Source organism: Anomaloglossus baeobatrachus, chromosome 6 (assembly GCF_048569485.1).
Source record: "Anomaloglossus baeobatrachus isolate aAnoBae1 chromosome 6, aAnoBae1.hap1, whole genome shotgun sequence".
NCBI lineage: Eukaryota > Metazoa > Chordata > Amphibia > Anura > Aromobatidae > Anomaloglossus > Anomaloglossus baeobatrachus.
The window spans coordinates 199,698,262-199,717,927 of NC_134358.1; the positions used below are offsets into that span (position 1 = coordinate 199,698,262).

A 19,666-nucleotide genomic window follows, 5' to 3' on the forward strand; every position below is an offset into this window, starting at 1 on the left:
AATTTTTAATAAAGAGTGGTGTTATAAAAAGAAAAGTTTTAATCAACCAGTTTAATCAACAGAGAATGTTACCTGATTAAGAAGAAGACGATATAATGTGTGCACCAGGTGCATGGACCTTGTTAATTTTATTATGCATCTATATTTTATTAATAAAAATGGACCATGGCTGTGGGACTAGTTGTGGCCAACACGAACTTGTGTTTTTATAAATAGTTGCACCTCCTGTGTCTACTGGAGTCGTCTTTTTAACACGCGGGACCTTAACCTGGTAAAGGACCAACGGATAGGTATGCAGCGGGTCAGGTTGTTTGGGTGGCGGGTTGATGGGATCCGGGATGTTGGGACTGGACTGTCGTATGAAGATGCTGCAGGTTGAGTCTCCGCTACTAACATAACCGGTAGCGTTCCATTGTTGTAGATGAACTCAAAAGTTACCGTTACGTTTAAGTAATGTGCCTCCTTAATGTGGGATGAAACGTGTAAATAAAAATGTTCTTTTTCTATTTTGCAGTTAAACAAAATAAATAAATAAACCTCTGATGTACTGTAGCTCGAGGACGAGTTACGTTTAACCAAGGGGGAATGTGACACCCCTGGACTATCAGGTCCTCACAGGGTATTGCACAATCTACCCTCCCGTGCAGTATCCACCTCCCTCTTGGTTATGGGTCCCTAACCAAATGGTGTCGCCTCCAACAGCAAATCAAATCCTAGATACACCCTGCACCACACCCACCAGACACACCAGTGGATGGCTTGAGTGGAATAGAGTTGCCCCCTTTGGGGGTTACGGAGGGGAGGTGAGGTGAGAAGCGTAGTAAGGGAGTTGGTTGTGAAGTGTGAGAGAGTAGCCCTTGAGCTGTGAAGTGCTCTGAGGAGGTCAGGAGCGGTGACTTCTGTAAGAAAGCTGTCTAGGTGGCAGACGGTGGTCTGGGCCTAGAGGAGTCGGACACCCAGTCGCAGGAGATCGTGGCAAGGGGCTCAAACATGTCGAGCAGGACAGCCGGCGGCCTTGCACCATCACCGATCTGGGACCGAGGCACAACAGGGTACGTGGACCCTAGGTCGAGGAGTAGCTGCAGGCAACCCGATAATTTAAGTGTGGAGAAGGGAGCCTTCAAAATTTGTTCTTAACCACTCCAGAATTGGGGCATTAGCGCAACGAGGGGGATAGGACTTTCCATCCAAAACGGTCCAGAAAATCCCAAGCGTGAGCCCTGAGAGCAAGCTCCCACACTATAGTGGGGAGCGGGACCCGGCAAGTTTCACACTACCAGGACCACCAGAGAAGTAAACTTAGTGCTAGGAGGCAGGTCACGGATCACCAGGCAGCACCATTTGGGACAGGACCCGAACTAGCTCCCCTCAGCGACAGCGGTGTCCAGAGACTTGGTTTACCCGGTTGTCGGTGTCTGCTTAATAGACTGAGTGAGTACGAGAGCGACCCCTGCATCCCACGGCCTTATCCCCCGCACCGAGTCCCGGGGAATTCCCCCCTACCCGTGGAGGGTTAAAACACCTGGCTGCCCCCGTCATCACCCCAGGTACTCCCCAACAACAGCGGCGGTATACACCCCAGTTACCACTCACCACGGGTGGCGTCATGAACTATATAATCCCTTGTAACTACCACCCTTTATTTGAGAGACCGCACGACCCCCAGGTCCGGAGACCCTCGAGACAACGAGAACCCGGATCCGAGCAGCTCGGCTGCTTCCACGGGAGCGGCACAGTTGTACGCAGGTCTGCCCGACATTGTGCCGAATTTCTGCAGGAAGTGTGTTCTTGCCTGACGACACTGGGATGGCTCAAAAACCTGGAGAAATCAAGGTTATGATATCCAAGCAAGGTCCAAATTTTCCTGGGGCTCACTTTAGATTCAGATGCTCAGGAAGGTCATCTTCCAGAATCCAAGCTAGAAAAGGTACAAGTGGATCGAGAGACAAAAGCCCCAAGGTTGTCTCGCAGAGGAGCTATGTCCCTCCTCGGTCCTCTTTCATCCAACATTCTGGCGGTTCTGTGGGCCCAGGCACACACCAGAGTCCTTCAGTAGGACATCCTGGAGAATAAAACAATTCTTGGGGATCATCTGGACGAGTACATTACACTCCAGCCCGGCACAATCGAATCCCTGCATTGGTGGCTGAAACCATTAAACTTAAGAAGAGGCGTGCCTTGGATGACCTGAGTATCCAAAGTACTTACCAGTCTGCAAGGGGGGCCCACCTTCAGAGTCATCCAATCCAGGGAGTGTGGTCTGGAAGAGAATCTCATATTTCCTGATATACAAGGGAATTGCTGGCAGTAGAAAGAGCAGTGGGTCAGTTCCTGCCCTCCCTTACTGGTCATCATGTAAAAATTCTCTCGGACAATTAGGCGACGATAGTCACCGGGGGATACTCGGTCCAGAGCGCTAATGGAAATAGCAAGCAGAATTTTAGATTTAGCCGAGTGTTTTTTGAAATCCCTCTCAGCAGTTCATATAAGGGGAAACCAAAACTGTACGGCGGACCTATTCAGCCGCAGCAAGTTGAGACGGGAAATGGGTTTTAAGTCATTCCATTATCAATCAGATAACAGAGGTGTAGGTTGTCCCGGAAATAGACCCCCTTGCAACCTCAAAAACAGGAAGGTTCACCGGTTCTGTTCTCTAAATCCAAGGGATCAATCTCACGTGGTGGATGCCCTGCTGATCAAATGGAACTTTGGCCTTGCTTATGCCTTCCCTCCCATAGCCCTCATTCCAGCAGTGCTTAAGAAGATCCGGGAAGAAAGGGCAGTAATGATCCTGATAGCACCATTCTGGCCAAAAAGACCATGGTTCTATTGGCTGAACAGAATGTCGATCTCAAGGCCATGGGTCCTATCGGAGCTACCAGACCTTCTCACTCAGGGTCCAGCTCTTCACCCCCTGACAGGCAGACTACATCTAACAGCATGGTTTTTGAAAGGTCACCTTTAAGAAACAGAGGGTTCTCTCTTGGTCTAATCTTTATTCTTATGCAGTGCAGGAAGCCAGTTACGACAAAAAGCTACAGCAGAGCCTGGACGAAATTCTTGTCATAAACAGGGGCGAGTCCAGATGGCCCGGCTCCATTTGTGGTAATCTTAGAGTTCCTTTAGAAGTTGAAACAGGGTCTGTCAGTTAGCACACTTAAGGTTCAGGTGTCAGCTCTTTCCGCCTTTCCTAGCGGGAGATCGCTGGATTTCCAGGTTCATTAGGGCATGCTCTAGATCTAGACCTAAGAGCAGTATATCCTTTCCTCCATGGGATCTTAATTTCGTACTGTCAGCCCTGATGCAGCTCCCGTTTGAACTTTTAGTATCCATGTCACTTAAAATTCTATCCCTGAAAACAACTTTCCTGACAGCCTTAACATCACCATGTAGGGTTAGTGACATCCAGGCCCTATCTATAGATCCACCCTTTACTTAGCTTTTCGAGGATAGAGTGGTCCTTAGACCTGACCCTGCTTGCCTCCCGAAAGTAGTTTCTAATTTTCATTAATCTCAAGAGATTGTTCTTCCATCCTTTTAATGAGAGTCCGAAAGATCAGGAGGAGGAAGGGTGGCATTGCCTAGATGTTAGACGTTGCCTTATAGAATATCTCTCAGTCACTAATGCATGCAGAAAACGCAAGTCCGTTTGTGTTTTTTTCAGGGTAATAGATAAGGGCTCAAAGCTTCTAAGTGCACTTTAGCTAGGTGGATCAGGGAAGTAGCTGTGTGACACCCCATGGGACCGAAGATAGGAGCTTCTATCCGTACCTTGTATACCCGTCGCCGGGCCAGTGGTTTGCAGAGGTCATGGCCTGACCCAGTTCCATGGCCGCGTGGTGCACAGTAAAAGGGGCAAGCAAGGATTGTTCCTGGTGAGGATGTCACCTGTTATGGTGGCGATTGGGGTCCCAGCCTCCTACACTGCCGACCCTTCCTCCGGCTTTTCCTCCTCCAGGAGTGGAACGGACGATGTCGACTACGCCATCTGTGGTATGCGGCCAGGGATAAGGCAGCCGCTGCAGGGTACCTCACCAGGGAAGATGTTGGGGTGCTGCTGGGATGATATCGCTCCCCACAGCCAGTGGCAACCGGGAGGGGGAACGGGGGACTGGGGATGGCCGGAGCGCATGGCGATGACAAACAGAGTCAGAGTCACTGGGTTGCGGGTTTAAGATCTTTTACTCACATGTCTTTGTGTCGCACCCAGGATGCTGGTCCTTACTGTGATGGCCTCCGGTCGGTCGCAAGCAGGGCAGAGGTCAAAGTCTGGTAGGGCAGTCTGTGGGCTTTCTACTTTTGTGCTCCCGTGTGGTGGTCCCCTCCTTGTCCCTGGAGCACTTAGGACCCGCTACTCTGCCACGCAAAGCTGCGCTAGTTCCAGGGGGCAACAAAATCCTCACCTCGGTAACCCTCTTGTCCTCCATGCCGCACGACTACCGGTCACAGGCTCTCAACTCCTTCCCGGTTGGCCATCTCTCCCATTCCAAGTCTCTGCCGGCTAATGGACCGGCAACCTCCTAACTGGCCACATCCAGTACCCACCTGGATCCACTCTCTCAGCTTAGGGGCCCTCAGCCATCCACCCGCCTGGTCCAAGGTGAGAGAAGGGTATATGAACCGCTCTGGACCTTGTGGTTCCTCTACTCTGCCTCCCTGAGGGAGCTTCCTCAGGGAGCTGCTCACTGTGTGTCACTCTGTTTGGTCTCTCAAGCCACTCTGAGCTAAAGTGAAACTAAACTTTCTGTCTTGTAACTAAGGGTATGTGCGCACGTTGCTTTTTACCTGCTTTTTACCTGCTTTTTTGCTGCTTTTTCTTCTGCGCTGTTTAATGCCAAAATGGATGTGTTCTTCTATTCAAGCAAAGTCTATGGGAATTTGGGTTTCTTGTTCACACTATGCTGTTCAAAATGCTGCCTTTTTGTGGCAGAACTTTGGTCAAAAACTCAGCTTTGCAGTGCAAAACCCAAATGGCAAAAACAATTGACATGTTGCTTCTTTGAAAAGCTGAGTTTTTGACCAAAGTTCTGCCCCAAAAAGGCAGCATTTTGAACAACATAGTGTGAACAAGAAACCCAGATTCCCATAGACTTTGCTTGAATAGAAGAACACATCCATTTTGGCATTAAACAGCGCAGAAGAAAAAGCAGCTAAAAAGCAGGTAAAAAGCAACGTGCGCACATACCCTTACTCCTGCTCATGCCCCCACATGAGGAATGTTCCAGCCCGTTGTTATGGTCACCGGGAATTCCCCTTGTCTCTGTGTGAGGCACCTGCTGTCTGTGTTTGCAAGGCTGTGTGATGTAAAAACGATACTTACCAGACTTTAACCTCTTACTGCCCAGGATGAACAGACATTATAAAATACAATACCCTGTAGCAACCAGTCTCACGGGCACTGCAACTGCAGGTCTGAAAGCTTACTCCACAAGGTCAATGGCATCTTCCTGGGCTGAAAGATCGGACGTCACCATCAAGCAGATCTGTAAGGCGGCCGCTTGGTCTTCACCTTACACGTTCTATAAGCACTATAGGTTGGACTTATCCCTTACTGACCTCACCTTTGGGAGAAGGGTTCTGCAAGCTGTAGTCCCCCCTAAAGTATACTTCAAACTATGTAATTCTCTCGTGGTGCTGTAATGGGTGCTGGAAAAATACGAGATTACTTACCGGTTTTGTGTTTTTTCTGAATCCATGACAACATTCTCTCCCTGCATATGGATAGATTAGCAGTAATTTGGCTGAACGTGGTTTTATGTTAGTGCTGGTTCATGTCACAACAATGTTCCTTTTACTGGAGGTTCTTTCATGCTCTGTAACCAACTGATGAGGGGAGAGGTACCGCCCCTTTTTATCCTGTAGGTTTCCTGTCCCTGAAGGGCGGATCCCCTCTCTCATGGTGCTGTCATGGGTTCAGAAAAAACACATTACATAGTAACATAGTACTGGTAATTTCTGGATACAGTAATTACTGGAAATTACTGGTAAGTAATTTCATATTTCTGTGTGTTTTTCTTTTCTTTACAAACATAGACTCATACATTTGGATTTATCTGCTATTGACTTGCACTATAAAAAAATGCTACCTGTTTTCTGTTTTTATACACGGGCATAAAGTATATACTGTATAGTGTTTTTTTAGATGTGTGCTGTGAGCTATGCAAACAAACAAGGTGTGCAATATGATGACATTTTAATCTTTCTCCAGTATGGGTATGAGCTTCCACACATGTCTGAAAGTGATATGTTATACTGCAGTGTTTACTTCAAGTTTATCGGAGAGACCATATTCACGTATCCTTTACCGGCCAATATTTTTTGACCAACCAGGTATTCATTGTATGGGGAATTACTTATACTTTATATAAATATATTTACAAATTAAAAATATAGTTCAGCGGATCACAAAAAGCAGAATGAATGTCAAGAACGTTATCTTTATTTTACACCGTGTGCAGAATTATTAGGCAAGTTGTATTTTAGAGGATTTTTTTATTATTGATCAACAACTATGTTCTCAATCAACCCAAAACACTCATAAATATCTAAGCTTAATATTTTTGGAAGTTGGAGTGGGGTTTTTTTAGATTTGGCTATCTTAGGAGGATATCTGTTTGTGCAGATAACTATTACTGTGCAGAATTATTAGACAACTTAATAAAAAACAAATATATTCCCATTTCACTTGTTTACTTTCACCAGGTACACCAATATAACTGTATAAAATTTAGAAATAACCATTTCTGACATGCAAAAAGAAAACCCAAAAAATGTAGTGACCAACTTCTTCCTGTACCACTTGAAAAAGTTGTCTTCCAGAAACTGGCAGTAGGTCTGAGAGTTGAGCTTCACTACATCCTCAACCTGAAAAGGTCCCACAAGTTCATCTTTGATGAAACCAGCCCATACCAGTAACCCACCTCCACCTTGCTGGCGTTTGAGTCGGAGTGGAGCTCTCTGCCAATTACTGATCCAGCCTCAGGCCCATCCATCTGGCCTATCAAGAGTCACTTTCATTTCATCAGTCCATAAAACCTTTGAAAAAGCAGTCTTAAGATATTTCTTGGCCCAGTCTTGACGTTTTATCTTATATTTCTTGTTCAAAGGTGGTAGATTTTCAGCCTTCCTTACCTTGGCCATGTCCCTGAGTATGGCACACCTTGTGCTTTTTGATACTCCAGTAACGTTGCAGCTCTGAAATATGGCCAAACTGGTGGCAAATGGCATCTTGGCAGCTTCACACTTGATTTTCCTCAATTCATGGGCAGTTATTTTGCGCCTTTTTTGCCCAACACACTTCTTGCGACCCTGTTGGCTATTTGCCATGAAACTCTTGATTGTTTGGTGATCATGCTTCAAAAGTTTCACAATTTCAAGACTGCTGCATCCCTCTGCAAGACATTTCACAATTTTGGACTTTTCAGAGCCCATCAAATCTCTATTCTGACCCATTTTGCCAAAGGAAAGGAAGTTGCCTAATAATTAAGCACACCTTATATAGGGTGTTGATGTCATTACATCACACCCCTCCTCATTACAGAGATGCACATCACCTGATTTACTTAATTGGTAGTTGGCTCTCAAGCCTATACAGCTTGGAGTAGGACAACATGTATAAAAAGTATTGTGATCAAATACTAATAATTCTGCACACAGTGTAGTTACACAACTATTCTAGTTGGAGGATCATATTCCATATTTTATTACTTTAACCCCTTAACGACCGCGGGCCGTAAAATTACGTCCTAAATGACATAATCTTACTGCCCGCGGTCCTCCGGCGGCAGCATGCCGCGATCGGCACACATCTCAGCTGATTTTCACAGCTGAGATGTGTGCCTGCTAGGCACGAGCAGAATCGTTATCTGCTCGTGCCGATTAACCCCTTATAATGGCGCTGTCAATACATGACAGCGCCATTATAAGCGCAATCGCGGTAAAGTTTTACTTACCGCCGAAACCGGAAGTCACGTGACGCGATCACGTGACTCCCGATAGTTGTCATGGTAGTACAGGGTCATGTGATGACTCCTGTACTACACATGAATTGGTTTCACTTTCGCTGTGCCCGGGGCACAGCAAAAGAGAAAGACAGCGTATCTGCTGTTTACAGCCTTCCAGCTGTGATCAGCAGATACTGCAGAGCGATCGGAATGCTGATCGCAATAGCCCCCTAGGGGGACTAGTAAAATAAAAAAAAAAAGTAAAAAAATAAGTTTTAAAAAATTAAAAAAAAACAAAAAAACCTAAAAGTTCAAATCACCCCCCATTCGCCCCATTGAAAATTAAAGGGTTAAAAAAATAAAAAATATACACACATTTGGTATCGCCGCGTTCAGAAACGCCCGATCTATCAAAATATAAAATCAATTAATCTGATCAGTAAACGGCGTAGCGGCAAAAAAATTCCAAACGCCAAAACGACGTTTTTTTGTCGCCACAACTTTTGCGCAAAATGCAATAAGAGGCGATCAAAACGTAGCATCTGCGCAAAAATGGTACCGTTAAAAACGTCAGCTCGAGACGCAAAAAATAAGCCGTCATTGAGCCTAAGATCCCGAAAAATGAGAACGCTACGGGTCACGGAATATGGCGTAAAACGTGCGCCACTTTTTTCGGACAAACTTCCGATTTTTTTTTAACCCCTTATATAAAAGTAAACCTATACATGTTTGGTGTCTACGAACTCGCACTGACCTGAGGCATCACACCCACACATCAGTTTTACCATATAGTGAACACAGTGAATAAAATATCTCAAAAACCATAGTGCTATCGCACTTTTTTTGCAATTTTTCAGCATTTGGAATTTTTTTGCCATTTTCTAGTACACAATATGGTAAAACTGATGGTTTCATTTAAAAGTACAGCTCGTTCCGCAAAAAATGAGCCCTCACATGACCATATTGACTGAAAAATAAAAAAGTTACGTCTTTCAGAAAAAAAATGGCGAAAAAAAAAAACGGAAAGCGAAAAATCGGCCGGTCGTGAAAGGGTTAAGCTACTCTCTTCATTTGCGCTGTAAGATAAAATGATGCCAACAGTGCTACTAGCCCAGGGCACATCTGCATCGCCTTAGTTGACGGTCTGCTTTTTCTCTGAAGCATTGTCATTTTTCAAGTACAGTGCACTAGAACTTACCACAAGATAACTGGACTAGATCTAGCGCAAGAAAAGAATTACCTGTTCCTCAAACTCTGCAGGCGGCTGTGGAGTGAAATGGTGGAAATCTACCTAGCTCCTTCTGCTTTAGAAATCATGCCCCTTTTAGCCCTGCCAGCTGCACTAACCAATGAGGACCATTTAATAATTTGGGCTCTTCTCTGCTCTCCAGATGTTGGAGGACAGAAGAAGAGAGCAAGACAGGAGGGGCAAAGCAGGAGAGAAGTTAAGAATGAAAACAGTTTGATGAAAAAAAATAAAGCAGATGGGCAGAAAAATAAAATAGAATAAGTAGGTGGAAGGGTCAAGAATGAAACACGGAAGCACTATGCTATTTTACGTATTATAGACACTGTTAATGGTTAACACTAGAAGTCCCAGAAATTTCGAGCTCCCCCCTGAAGTCCCAAAAGAGGGTCAAATGACCCTAAAGCGGGCTTTACACGCTGCGATATCGGTACCGATATCGCTAGCGTAGGTACCCGCCCCCATCTGTTGTGCGACACGGGCAAATTGCTGCCCGTGCCGCACAACATCGCCCAGACCCGTCACACTACTTACCTGCCCGGCGACGTCGCTGTGACCGGCGAACCACCTCCTTTCTATGGGGGCGGTTCGTTCAGCGTCACAGCGACGTCACAGCTGCGTCACTGAACCGCCGCCCAATAGAAGCGGAAGGGCGGAGATGAGCGGGACGTAACATCCCGCCCACCTCCTTCCGCATTGTGGCCGGGAGGCAGGTAAGGAGAGGTTCCTCGTTCCGGCGGTGTCACACGGGCGATGTGTGCTGCCGCAGGAGTGAGGAACAACTTCGTTACTGCTGCAGTAACGATAATTGAGAATGGACCCCCATGTCACCGATGAGCGATTTTGCACGTTTTTGCGACAATGCAAAATCGCTCATAGATGTCACACGCAACGGCATCGCTAATGCAGACGGATGTGCGTCACAAATTCCGTGACCCCAACGACTTTGCATTAGCGATATCGTAGCGTGTAAAGCCCCCTTTAGTCAATTATGTTATCAAATACAATAAACTGAATAGAACTAACTAGAAACTAAATGGCTAAACTCAATGGAAAACAACAACCTCCTGTGGTGCGACAGTAATGGCATTAATTACAGAACAAAAGATGGTGATTATAGGATGTTAGCTAAAATCCTTCAGGTCATTCGACCCGTCTCTGGGTTCCAAAGGTAGAAATGTTAAATGACCCCTCTCTGGGACTTCTAGTGTCAAGGGGATACTTTAGTTGCTGGCACAATCCTGAGGCTTGTGTTGTACCATAGTGCCATGGTTTTATGCAACATTAGACACATTATAAAATCAGCCACATAGATAACCACCTACCCATTAAAGGGGTTTCAATACTGTTAAGAATACTGTCAATGGGCTCAAGGTGTGGCCTAGTAAAAATAGTATACAGCCTTTACATTTTTACAAACAAACAGTTTGGATGGAAAGAAAGGCTGTATTTAATAGTTCACTTAGGGGACATGAAGCTGACATTGTCTGATAGTCTGTCCTATATATAACAGTGTATCAGCACTGCTATGTATAGTGAAAATCACAATCTTCTATGAATGCCAGCTAAAGGCTGGCTTTCACTGAAGAATCATAATGACAGATATGGGGGTCTTGAGCAGACCCTTGGCTATCATGGCAACCATTTGGCGCACAACGATCATGTCACAGGCATGCAGATTGACGCATGGAATGAGGAGCAAACCTACTGTTTGCGCATGTTAAATGCCGCTGTCAGAGATTGACAGTGGCATTTACCAGGTTAACGACCATGGGCAAAGCTCTGCTTCACTCGTGGCTGTTAGAGGCACATAATGGCTGATTAAATTATCCACCATCTGCCTGGAAAGATGCAGGCACAGCGTGCGAATGCAAGTCAAAGTTTGGGACACAACGTAAGACATAAGTTTACGTCATATGTTGTGTAGGCATCACCTTCATGATATATGATGTAAACTTATGTCATATGTTAGTTCAACCTATTTTGTAACTGTATAAATTTTGTAGAATGCAGATGACAATTTTTCTTAAGTAACATAATTTTAAACATATTCTTCATTTTCATCTTTTTTAAATATTAAATTATGAATTGGTCACTTGGCACAATGCATTTATGGGTACAACTGTTCAACCTTAACCTATGGATCTAGATATCCTTTTATTTGCCTCAGAAGCCAGCCTATTCAGTTTTATCCACGAGTACATTTAACAAAAGTTATGAATACCTTTGTTGAAGATCTCAAGTCTAAAATGCCTCATTTGTGTGGCTTTCCAGTAAACATGACTAGTACTCCATTTTTTCCAGTTAAAGAATTGTCAAGACCTCAACTACAGGTAACAAACTGATTGCCGTATGTACAGATTTTACTGAATGCAGCCACAAGGGGGCACTTGAATCAAATAGAAACTACATTTTTAACTTAGGATATGTAAACTTGTGAACAGCTAATAAAAAGTGTATATTAATGATAAAAACGGAAATCACAAAAACAACCTTTTTATCATACATTGTGTTTCACATCTGCAATATTTCTGCTTTATAAGTTTTGCTAGGGCGACGCAAACAGTGTAGTGCCTCTCAACACTAAACACAAAGTTATCCATAAGCTGCCTCAGTGATAATGTGACTAGCATTAAATGTGGGTTTTGGAGTATTTGCTAGTCTGGATTTGTGTTTGTGTGTGTTTGTGTATTTGTGTGTGTCAGTCAATAACTTTCTAGCAAAAAATCCCTTTATATTACATACTGTATGTTTACTCAAAACTATACCGTATGTGAATCCACTGTACATATACGGCACGTTTGGTGCCGGTGTATGGTGTAGCACATACTGCCAACAGCAGCAATTACAGCTAAACAAAAGCTGCTGCTCCATAAATGCTGCTGTCAATCACTGTTAATAGCATTTAGGCTCAGGCTAAACTGAGATTTTGGGTAAAACATGCCACGCAACAGAAAATTACACTGTTCAGCTCCTACATCACAGCATAAGGCTGGTGAAGGATGTCACGTTATGCCTTTAAACCCCTTAATACATGGTATGTTATATGTGTCTACCTGACTTTGAGGCTGTTTAATGCCTCTTTCAGTCTTTGGCTGCGGCATCTACTTTGCGCTGGTGTGAGGCATAGAACATACCATGATAAGGAAGTTGCAAAAAGTTAAAAACAATTGGATTTTTTTGTACCTCACTTGTTGCAGAACTTCAAGGGGTCACCATTAATGTCATTCAGCTGTGTTTCACTGCAATCTAGAAGTGTATAGGGTAATTTATGGCCATGTGGCCAAGGCAAACTCACTTTGATGCACCAGCCTAAAGTGTTAAAACCGTACTTGGGCATTGATTCAAGAAGCCATCACCTTTATCCATTGCATCAAAATCATGTGTGTTGCCACAACAGCCATGTACTTGCTGAAGTCCCAGTCACTGCCATCTTCTTGATCCTATGAAGCCCAGTCTATGGCTGGACTTTATAGCAGATTGTTATACTCACTATAGACTGCCATAATGTGTTTTTTTATATATGTGTATACAGTATATACTCAGTTGAAACCAGAGGTTTACATACACTATCTAAAAAGACACGTATGTATGTTTTTCTCACTATATGACATGAAATCAAATAAACCTTTTCTGTTTTAGATCAATTGGGATTACCAAAATTATATATATTTTCCAAATGCCAGAATAATATGAGAGAGAGAGAGAGAGAGAGAGAGAGATCTCATGTTTTAAGGCATTTTAATTACTTTTTGCAAAGTCAAAAGTTTACATATACTAAGAGTGCTATGCCTTTAAACAATATGATGATAGCATGTCTTTGGTAGCTTCTGATAGGTTTATTGGCAACATCTGAGTTAATTAGAGACACACCTGTGGATGTATTTTAAGGCACACTTGAAACACACTGTTTCTTTGTGTAGCATCATGGGAAAGTAAAAAAATCAGTCAAGATCTAAAGATCTATGGAAGAGAATTGTGGACTTTCACAAGGCTGGTTCATTCTTGGATACAATTTCCAGATACCTCAAGGTGCCTCGTTCATCTGTACACACCATTATACACAAGTATAAACAAAATGGGAATGTCTAGCCATCATGCCATTCAGGAAGGAGACATGTTCTGTGTACTAGAGATGAATGTCCTGTGGTCAGTTATGTGCATACTAACCCAAGAACAAAAAAAAAGGCTTTGTGAAGATGCTGGCAGAAGCTGGAAAGATTTTGTCATTATCCACAGTGGAATGAGTACTGTATCAACACGGGCTGAAAAGCCACTTTGCCAAAAAGAAGCCGTTACTCCAAAAGAAACATAAAAAAGCCAGATTAATGTTTGCAAATGCAAACTGGAACAAAAACCTTAAGTTTTGGAGATATGTCCTATGATGTGACGAAACTAAAATTGAACTGTTTGGTCATAGTGACCATTGTTACGTTTGGAGGAAAAAGGGAGAAACTCTGCAGTCTAAGAACACCATTCCAACTGTGAAACATGGGGGTGGCAGCATCATGTTGTGGGGTTGTTTTGCTGCAAAAGGGACTGGTTCACTTTCCAAAATAGATGGCATCATGAAGAAGGAAGATTATGTGGCAATACTGAAGCAATATCTCAAGACATCAGCCAGGAACTTAAAGCTTGGATGGAAATGGGTCTTCCAAATAGAGAATGACCCAAAGCATTGTGCCAAACTGATTACAAAGTGGCTTAAGGCTAACAAAGTCTATGTTTTGGAATAGCCATCAAAAAGCCCTGGTCTCAGTCCTATTGAAAATTTATAGGCAAAGCTGAAAAGGCAGGTACAAGCAAGCGACTTATAAACATGGCTCAGATACAAAAGTTCTGTCAGAAGAAATAGGCCTAAATTCCTACCAACTATTGTGAGAATCTTGTGGAAGGATATCCAAAATGTTTCACCCAAGTCATACAGTTTAACCCCTTCACCCCCGGATGATTTTCCATTTTCGATTTTCCCTCCCCTTCTTCCGAAAGCCCTATCTTTTTCTTTTTCCATCAATTTGGCCACAAGAGAGCTTATTTTTTGCAGGACTAGTTGTACATTTGAATTAATTTATTAGTTTTATCATATAGTGTACTAAAAAACCAGAAAAAAATTCCATGTGAGTGAAATTGCAAAAAAAGTGCAATTGTACGATTGTTTTTTTTTTCGGTCTTTTATTCACAGTATTCACTATATGGTAAAACTGAAACATCTATATTCTTATCTAAGAGGTTAAAAAAAATCAGACGTTTGTCCAAAAAAGGAATAACGCTTTTGGCGCCAATTTCTGGACACATAGCGTTTTCATTTTTGGGGATCTGGAACTCCGTGATGGCTTATTTTTTGCTTCTTGAGTTGACATTTTTAATGATACTATTTTTGTGCAGATGCTACTTATAATTGCCTGTTATTGCATTTTTTTAAAGTTTTGCAGTGACCAAAAAACATAATTTTGGCGTTTGGAATTTTTTTCTTGCCACTCCATGTATCGATCAGACTAATTGATTTTATATTTTGATAGATCAGGCATTTATGAACGCGGCGATACCAAATATGTATGTAATTTGTTTTACTGTTTTATTATCAATGGGGTTAAAAGGGGGGGATTTGAACTTTTTATTTTTTTTTTATTTTTTCATAATTTTACAACTTTTTTTTTTTACATTTTTTTCTATTTATTTTACTAGTCCTCCTAGGGGACTTTATCACTGTACAATCTGATTGCTTGTTCGTTTCTGCTGATCAGAGCAGCATCGTTCTGATCAGCAGAAATGCAGCGTTTCTGTGAGAGACAGCACTCTGTCGGCTCTCACAGGAAGTGAGTAATTGTAGCGTCAGGGGTAATCAACTGACCCCGCGCTACCACAGCAACACCAAGGCACCCCGTGATCACGTTATGGGGCCGCCAATGGCGGCAGGCAACAGCGCATTCTACGCCGCGGCCATTTAAATCCCGCTGTCAGTGTTTGACAGCGCGATCTAAAGGGTTAATGAGCATGGGTGTATCTAAGATTCACCTGCGTCTGTTAGCCACACATATCTGCTGATCTGATCAGCAAAGATGTGCGGGGATTACTGGGGGCTTGCCGCCGGAGCCCGTGTAAACAGGAGATAGGCGACCAAGGATGTACAGTTAGGGGTGCTTCACACACAGCGAGCTCGCTGCCGAGATCGCTGCTGAGTCACGCTTTTTGTGACGCAGCAGTGACCTCATTAGCGATCTCGCTGTGTGTGACACTGAGCAGCGATCTGGCCCCTGCTGCGAGATCGCTGCTCGTTACACACAGCCCTGGTTCGTTTTCTTCAAAGCCGCTCTCCTGCTGTGACACACAGATCGCTGTGTGTGACAGCAAGAGAGCGACAAATGAAGCGAGCAGGGAGCAGGAGCCGGCGTCTGGCAGCTGAGGTAAGCTGTATCCAAGATAAACATCGGGTAACCAAGGTGGTTACCCGATATTTACCTTAGTTACCAGCCTCTGCAGCTCTCACGCTGCCTGTGCTGCCGGCTCCGGCTCTCTGCACATGTAGCTGCTGTACACATCGGGTTAATTAACACGATGTGTACAGCAGCTAGGAGAGCAAGGAGCCAGCGCTAAGCAGTGTGCGCGGCTCCCTGCTCTCTGCACATGTAGCTGCATTACACATCGGGTTAATTAACCCGATGTGTACTGTAGCTAGGAGAGCAAGGAGCCAGCGCTCAGTGTGCGCGGCTCCCTGCTCCCTGCTCACACTGGTAACTAATGTAAACATCGGGTAACCATACCCGATGTTTACCTTAGTTACCAGTCTCCGCAGCTTCCAGACGGCGGCTCCGTGCAAGCGCAGCGTCGCTTGCACGTCGCTGCTGGCTGGGGGCTGTTCACTGGTCGCTGGTGAGATCTGCCTGTTTGACAGCTCACCAGCGACCATGTAGCGATGCAGCAGCGATCCTGACCAGGTCAGATCGCTGGTCGGATCGCTGCTGCATCGCTAAGTGTGAAGGTACCCTTACTGTACGTCCTGTATATGAACCTCTGAATTGGAAAGCTCTGTGGAATATGTTGGTGCTATAAAAATAAAGATTATTATTATTATTATTATTATTATAAAGAGGTTAAGGGCAATGGTAGTAAATACTAATAAAATGTATGTAAACATTTGACTTTGCAGAAAGTAATAAAAAATGCCTTAAAACATTCTTCTCTCTCGCCCATTATTCTTGCATTTGGTAAATATAAATAATTTTGGTAATACTAATTCACCTAAACAGGAAAGGTTTATTCTGATTTCATGTCAGATAGTGAGAAAAACATGCATATGTGTCTTTTTAGATAGTGTATGTAAACTTCTGGTTTCAACTGTATGTATTTAAATTATTATGGTAGTATAAAGTGAATATAACAATCTGTTATAAAGTCCTGCCATAGGCTAGGCATCATAGGATCAAAAAGATGGCAGTGTCTGAGACCTCAACAGGTGCATGGCTGCTGTGGCACATGATTGTGATACATTGCCAGTGTATGTAAACTTTTGGTTTTCGACTGTGTGTATGTGTAATTAAAATTAATACTAAAATTTTAACTCAGGAAGAGTTAAGAAATCAATATTTTGTGGAATAAACATGATTTTTAATCACAGCTTTTATGTGTCTTGGCATGCTTTCCACCAGTCTTTCACACTGCTTTTGGATGACCTTATGCCACTTCTGGTGCAAAAATTTAGGTAGTTCTTCTTTGTTTGATGGCTTGTGACTATCCATCTTCCTCTTGATTACAATCCAGAGGTTTTCAATGGGGTTCAGGTCTAGAGATTTGGCTCTGAAAATGGTGAAGGCTCACAAAGCAGGAGAAGGCTGTAAGAAGATAGCAAAGCGTTTTCAAGATGCCCTTTCCATAGTTTGAAATATAATTAGGAAATGGCAGTTAACAGGAACAGTGTAGGTCAAGATAACGTCTGAAAGACCGAGCTAAATTTCAAGAGCTGCTTGTAGGATTGCTAGAGAGACAGATCAGAGCCCCCTGCTTGACTGCAAAAGACCTTCAAGAAGATTTAGCAGACTTTGGAGTTGTGGTACATTTTTATACTGTTCAGAGACATCTGCACAAACATGACCTTCATGGAATAATCATCAGAAGAAAGCCTCTCCTGCGTCCTCCCCATAAAATGCAACATCAGAAGTATGCAAAAAAATATCTAAACAAGACCGATACATTTTAGAAACAAGTTTTTTGGACTGATGAGGTTAAAGTAAAACTCTTTGACCACAATTATCAATGGTATGTGTGGAGAAAAAAGGGCATAGAAATTCAGGAAAAGAACATATTGTTAACAATTAAGCATCAATCATGCTTTGGGGTTGTGTTTCAACAAATGGCACAGAGAACATTTCACTAGTAGAGGACAGAATGGATTCAATTAAATAAGTTCTTGATGCAAACATAGCACCATCTGTAAAAAAGTTGAAAAGACCATGGCTTCTACAAATAGATAATGATTAAAAACACAAGTCAAAATCCCAAATAGACTACCTCAAAAGGTACAAACTGAAGGTTTTACAATAGCCCTCACAATTCCCTGATCTGAACATCATTGAAAATCTCTGGCTAGACCTCAAAAGAGCAGTGCATGCAAGACAACCCAGGAATCTCACAGAACTTAAAGACTTTTCCAAGGACAAATGGCTGAAGATCCTTTAAGCCAGAATTGAAAGACTCTTTGCATGCTACAAAAAGTGTTTACAAGCTGTGATACTTGCCAAAGGTTGGGCTACTAGGTACTAACCATGGAGGGTTGCCAAAGTATTGCATTGGTTCATTGTAATTTTTTGTTAATTTTAAAATGTACAGTCATGGCCAAAAGGTTTGAGAATGACACCAAAATTATTTTTTCACATGATCTGTTGCCCTCTGGTTTTTAATTGTGTTTGTCTGATGTTTACATCACATACAGAAATATAATTGCAATCATATTATGAGTTCCAAAAGGTTATATTGACAGTTAGAATGAGTTAATGCAGCAAGTCAATATTTGTAGTGTTGACCCTTCTTCTTCAGGACCTCTGCAATTCTCCCTGGCATGCTCTCAATCAAGTTCTGGACCAAATCCTGACTGATAGCTGTCCATTCTTGCATAAGCAAAGCTTGCATTTTGCCAGAATTTGTTGGGGTTTTTTTGTCCACCCGTCTCTTGATGATTGCCCACAAGTTCTCAATGGGATTAAGATCTGGGGAGTTTCCAGGCCATGGACCCAAAATCTCTATGTTTTGTTCCCTGAGCCATTTAGTGATCACCTTTGCTTTATGGCAAGGTGCTCCATTATGCTGGAAAAGGCATTGTTGGGCGCCAAACTGCTCTTGGACAGTTGGGAGAAGTTGCTCTTGGAGGACATTCTGGTACCATTCTTTATTCATGGCTGTGTTTTTAGGCAAGACTGTGAGTGAGCCGATTCCCTTGGCTGAGAAGCAACCCCACACATGAATCGTTTCAGGATGCTTAACAGTTGGCATGAGACAAGACTGGTGGTAGCGCTCACCTCTTCTTCTCCTAATAAGCTGTTTTCCAGATGTCCCAAACAATCGAAAAGGGGATTCATCTGAGAAAATGACTTTACCCCAGTCCTCAGCAGTCCACTCCCTGTATCTTTTCCAGAATATCAGTCTGTCCCTGATGTTTTTTCTGGAGAGAAGTGGCTTCTTTGCTGCCCTCCTTGAAACCAGGCCTTGCTCAAAGCGTCTCCATCTCACAGTGCGTGCAGAAGCACTCACACCAGCCTGCTGCCATTGCTGAGTTAGCTCGGCACTGCTGGTAGTCCGATCCCGCAGCTGAAACAGTTTTAAGATACGGTCCTGGCGTTTGCTGGTCCTTCTTGGGCGCCCTGGAGCTTTTTTGGCAACAATGGAAGCTCTCTCCTTGAAGTTCTTGATGATGCGATAGATTGTTGACTGAGGTGCAATCTTTGTAGCTGCAATACTCTTCCCTGTTAGGCCATTTTTGTGCAGAGCAATGATGGCTGCACGTGTTTCTTTAGAGATAACCATGGTTAACTGAAGAGAAACAATGATACCAAGCACCAGTCTCCTTTTAAAGTGTCCAGTGGTGTAATTCTTACTTAATCATGACTGATTGATCGCCAGCCCTGTCCTCATCAACACCCACACCTGTGTTAATGGAACAATCACTAAAACAATGTTAGCTGCTCCTTTTAAGGCAGGAATGCAATGCTGTTGAAATGTGTTTTGGGGGATAAAGTTAATTTTCTTAGCCAATATTGACTTTGCAAGTAATTGCTGTTAAGCTGATGACTCTTTATGACATTCTGGAGTATATGAAAATTGCCATTAGAAAAACTTAAGCAGTAGACTTTGTAAAAATTAATATTTGTAGCATTCTCAAAACTTTTGGCCATTACTGTAAAGATGAAACTGTAATATTTTTCTTCTGCCTCAAATAACAAAGAAATGTGTCATCTTGGACTTCATGCCTTTTAGAGATCATTTCATT

At 43.2% G+C, this 19,666-nt stretch overlaps 1 protein-coding gene across 1 annotated transcript in view; it reads left to right on the plus strand.

Annotated features, from left to right (window-relative positions):
- Positions 1-19,666, plus strand: part of C6H18orf63 (chromosome 6 C18orf63 homolog) — a 237,418-nt gene that overhangs the window by 194,920 nt on the left and 22,832 nt on the right. Inside the window, exons 9-10 of the mRNA XM_075316417.1 lie at positions 6,209-6,294; positions 11,339-11,522. Of these exons, the coding sequence (XP_075172532.1) occupies positions 6,209-6,294; positions 11,339-11,522 (270 nt within the window). The remainder of the gene's footprint in view (positions 1-6,208; positions 6,295-11,338; positions 11,523-19,666) is intronic.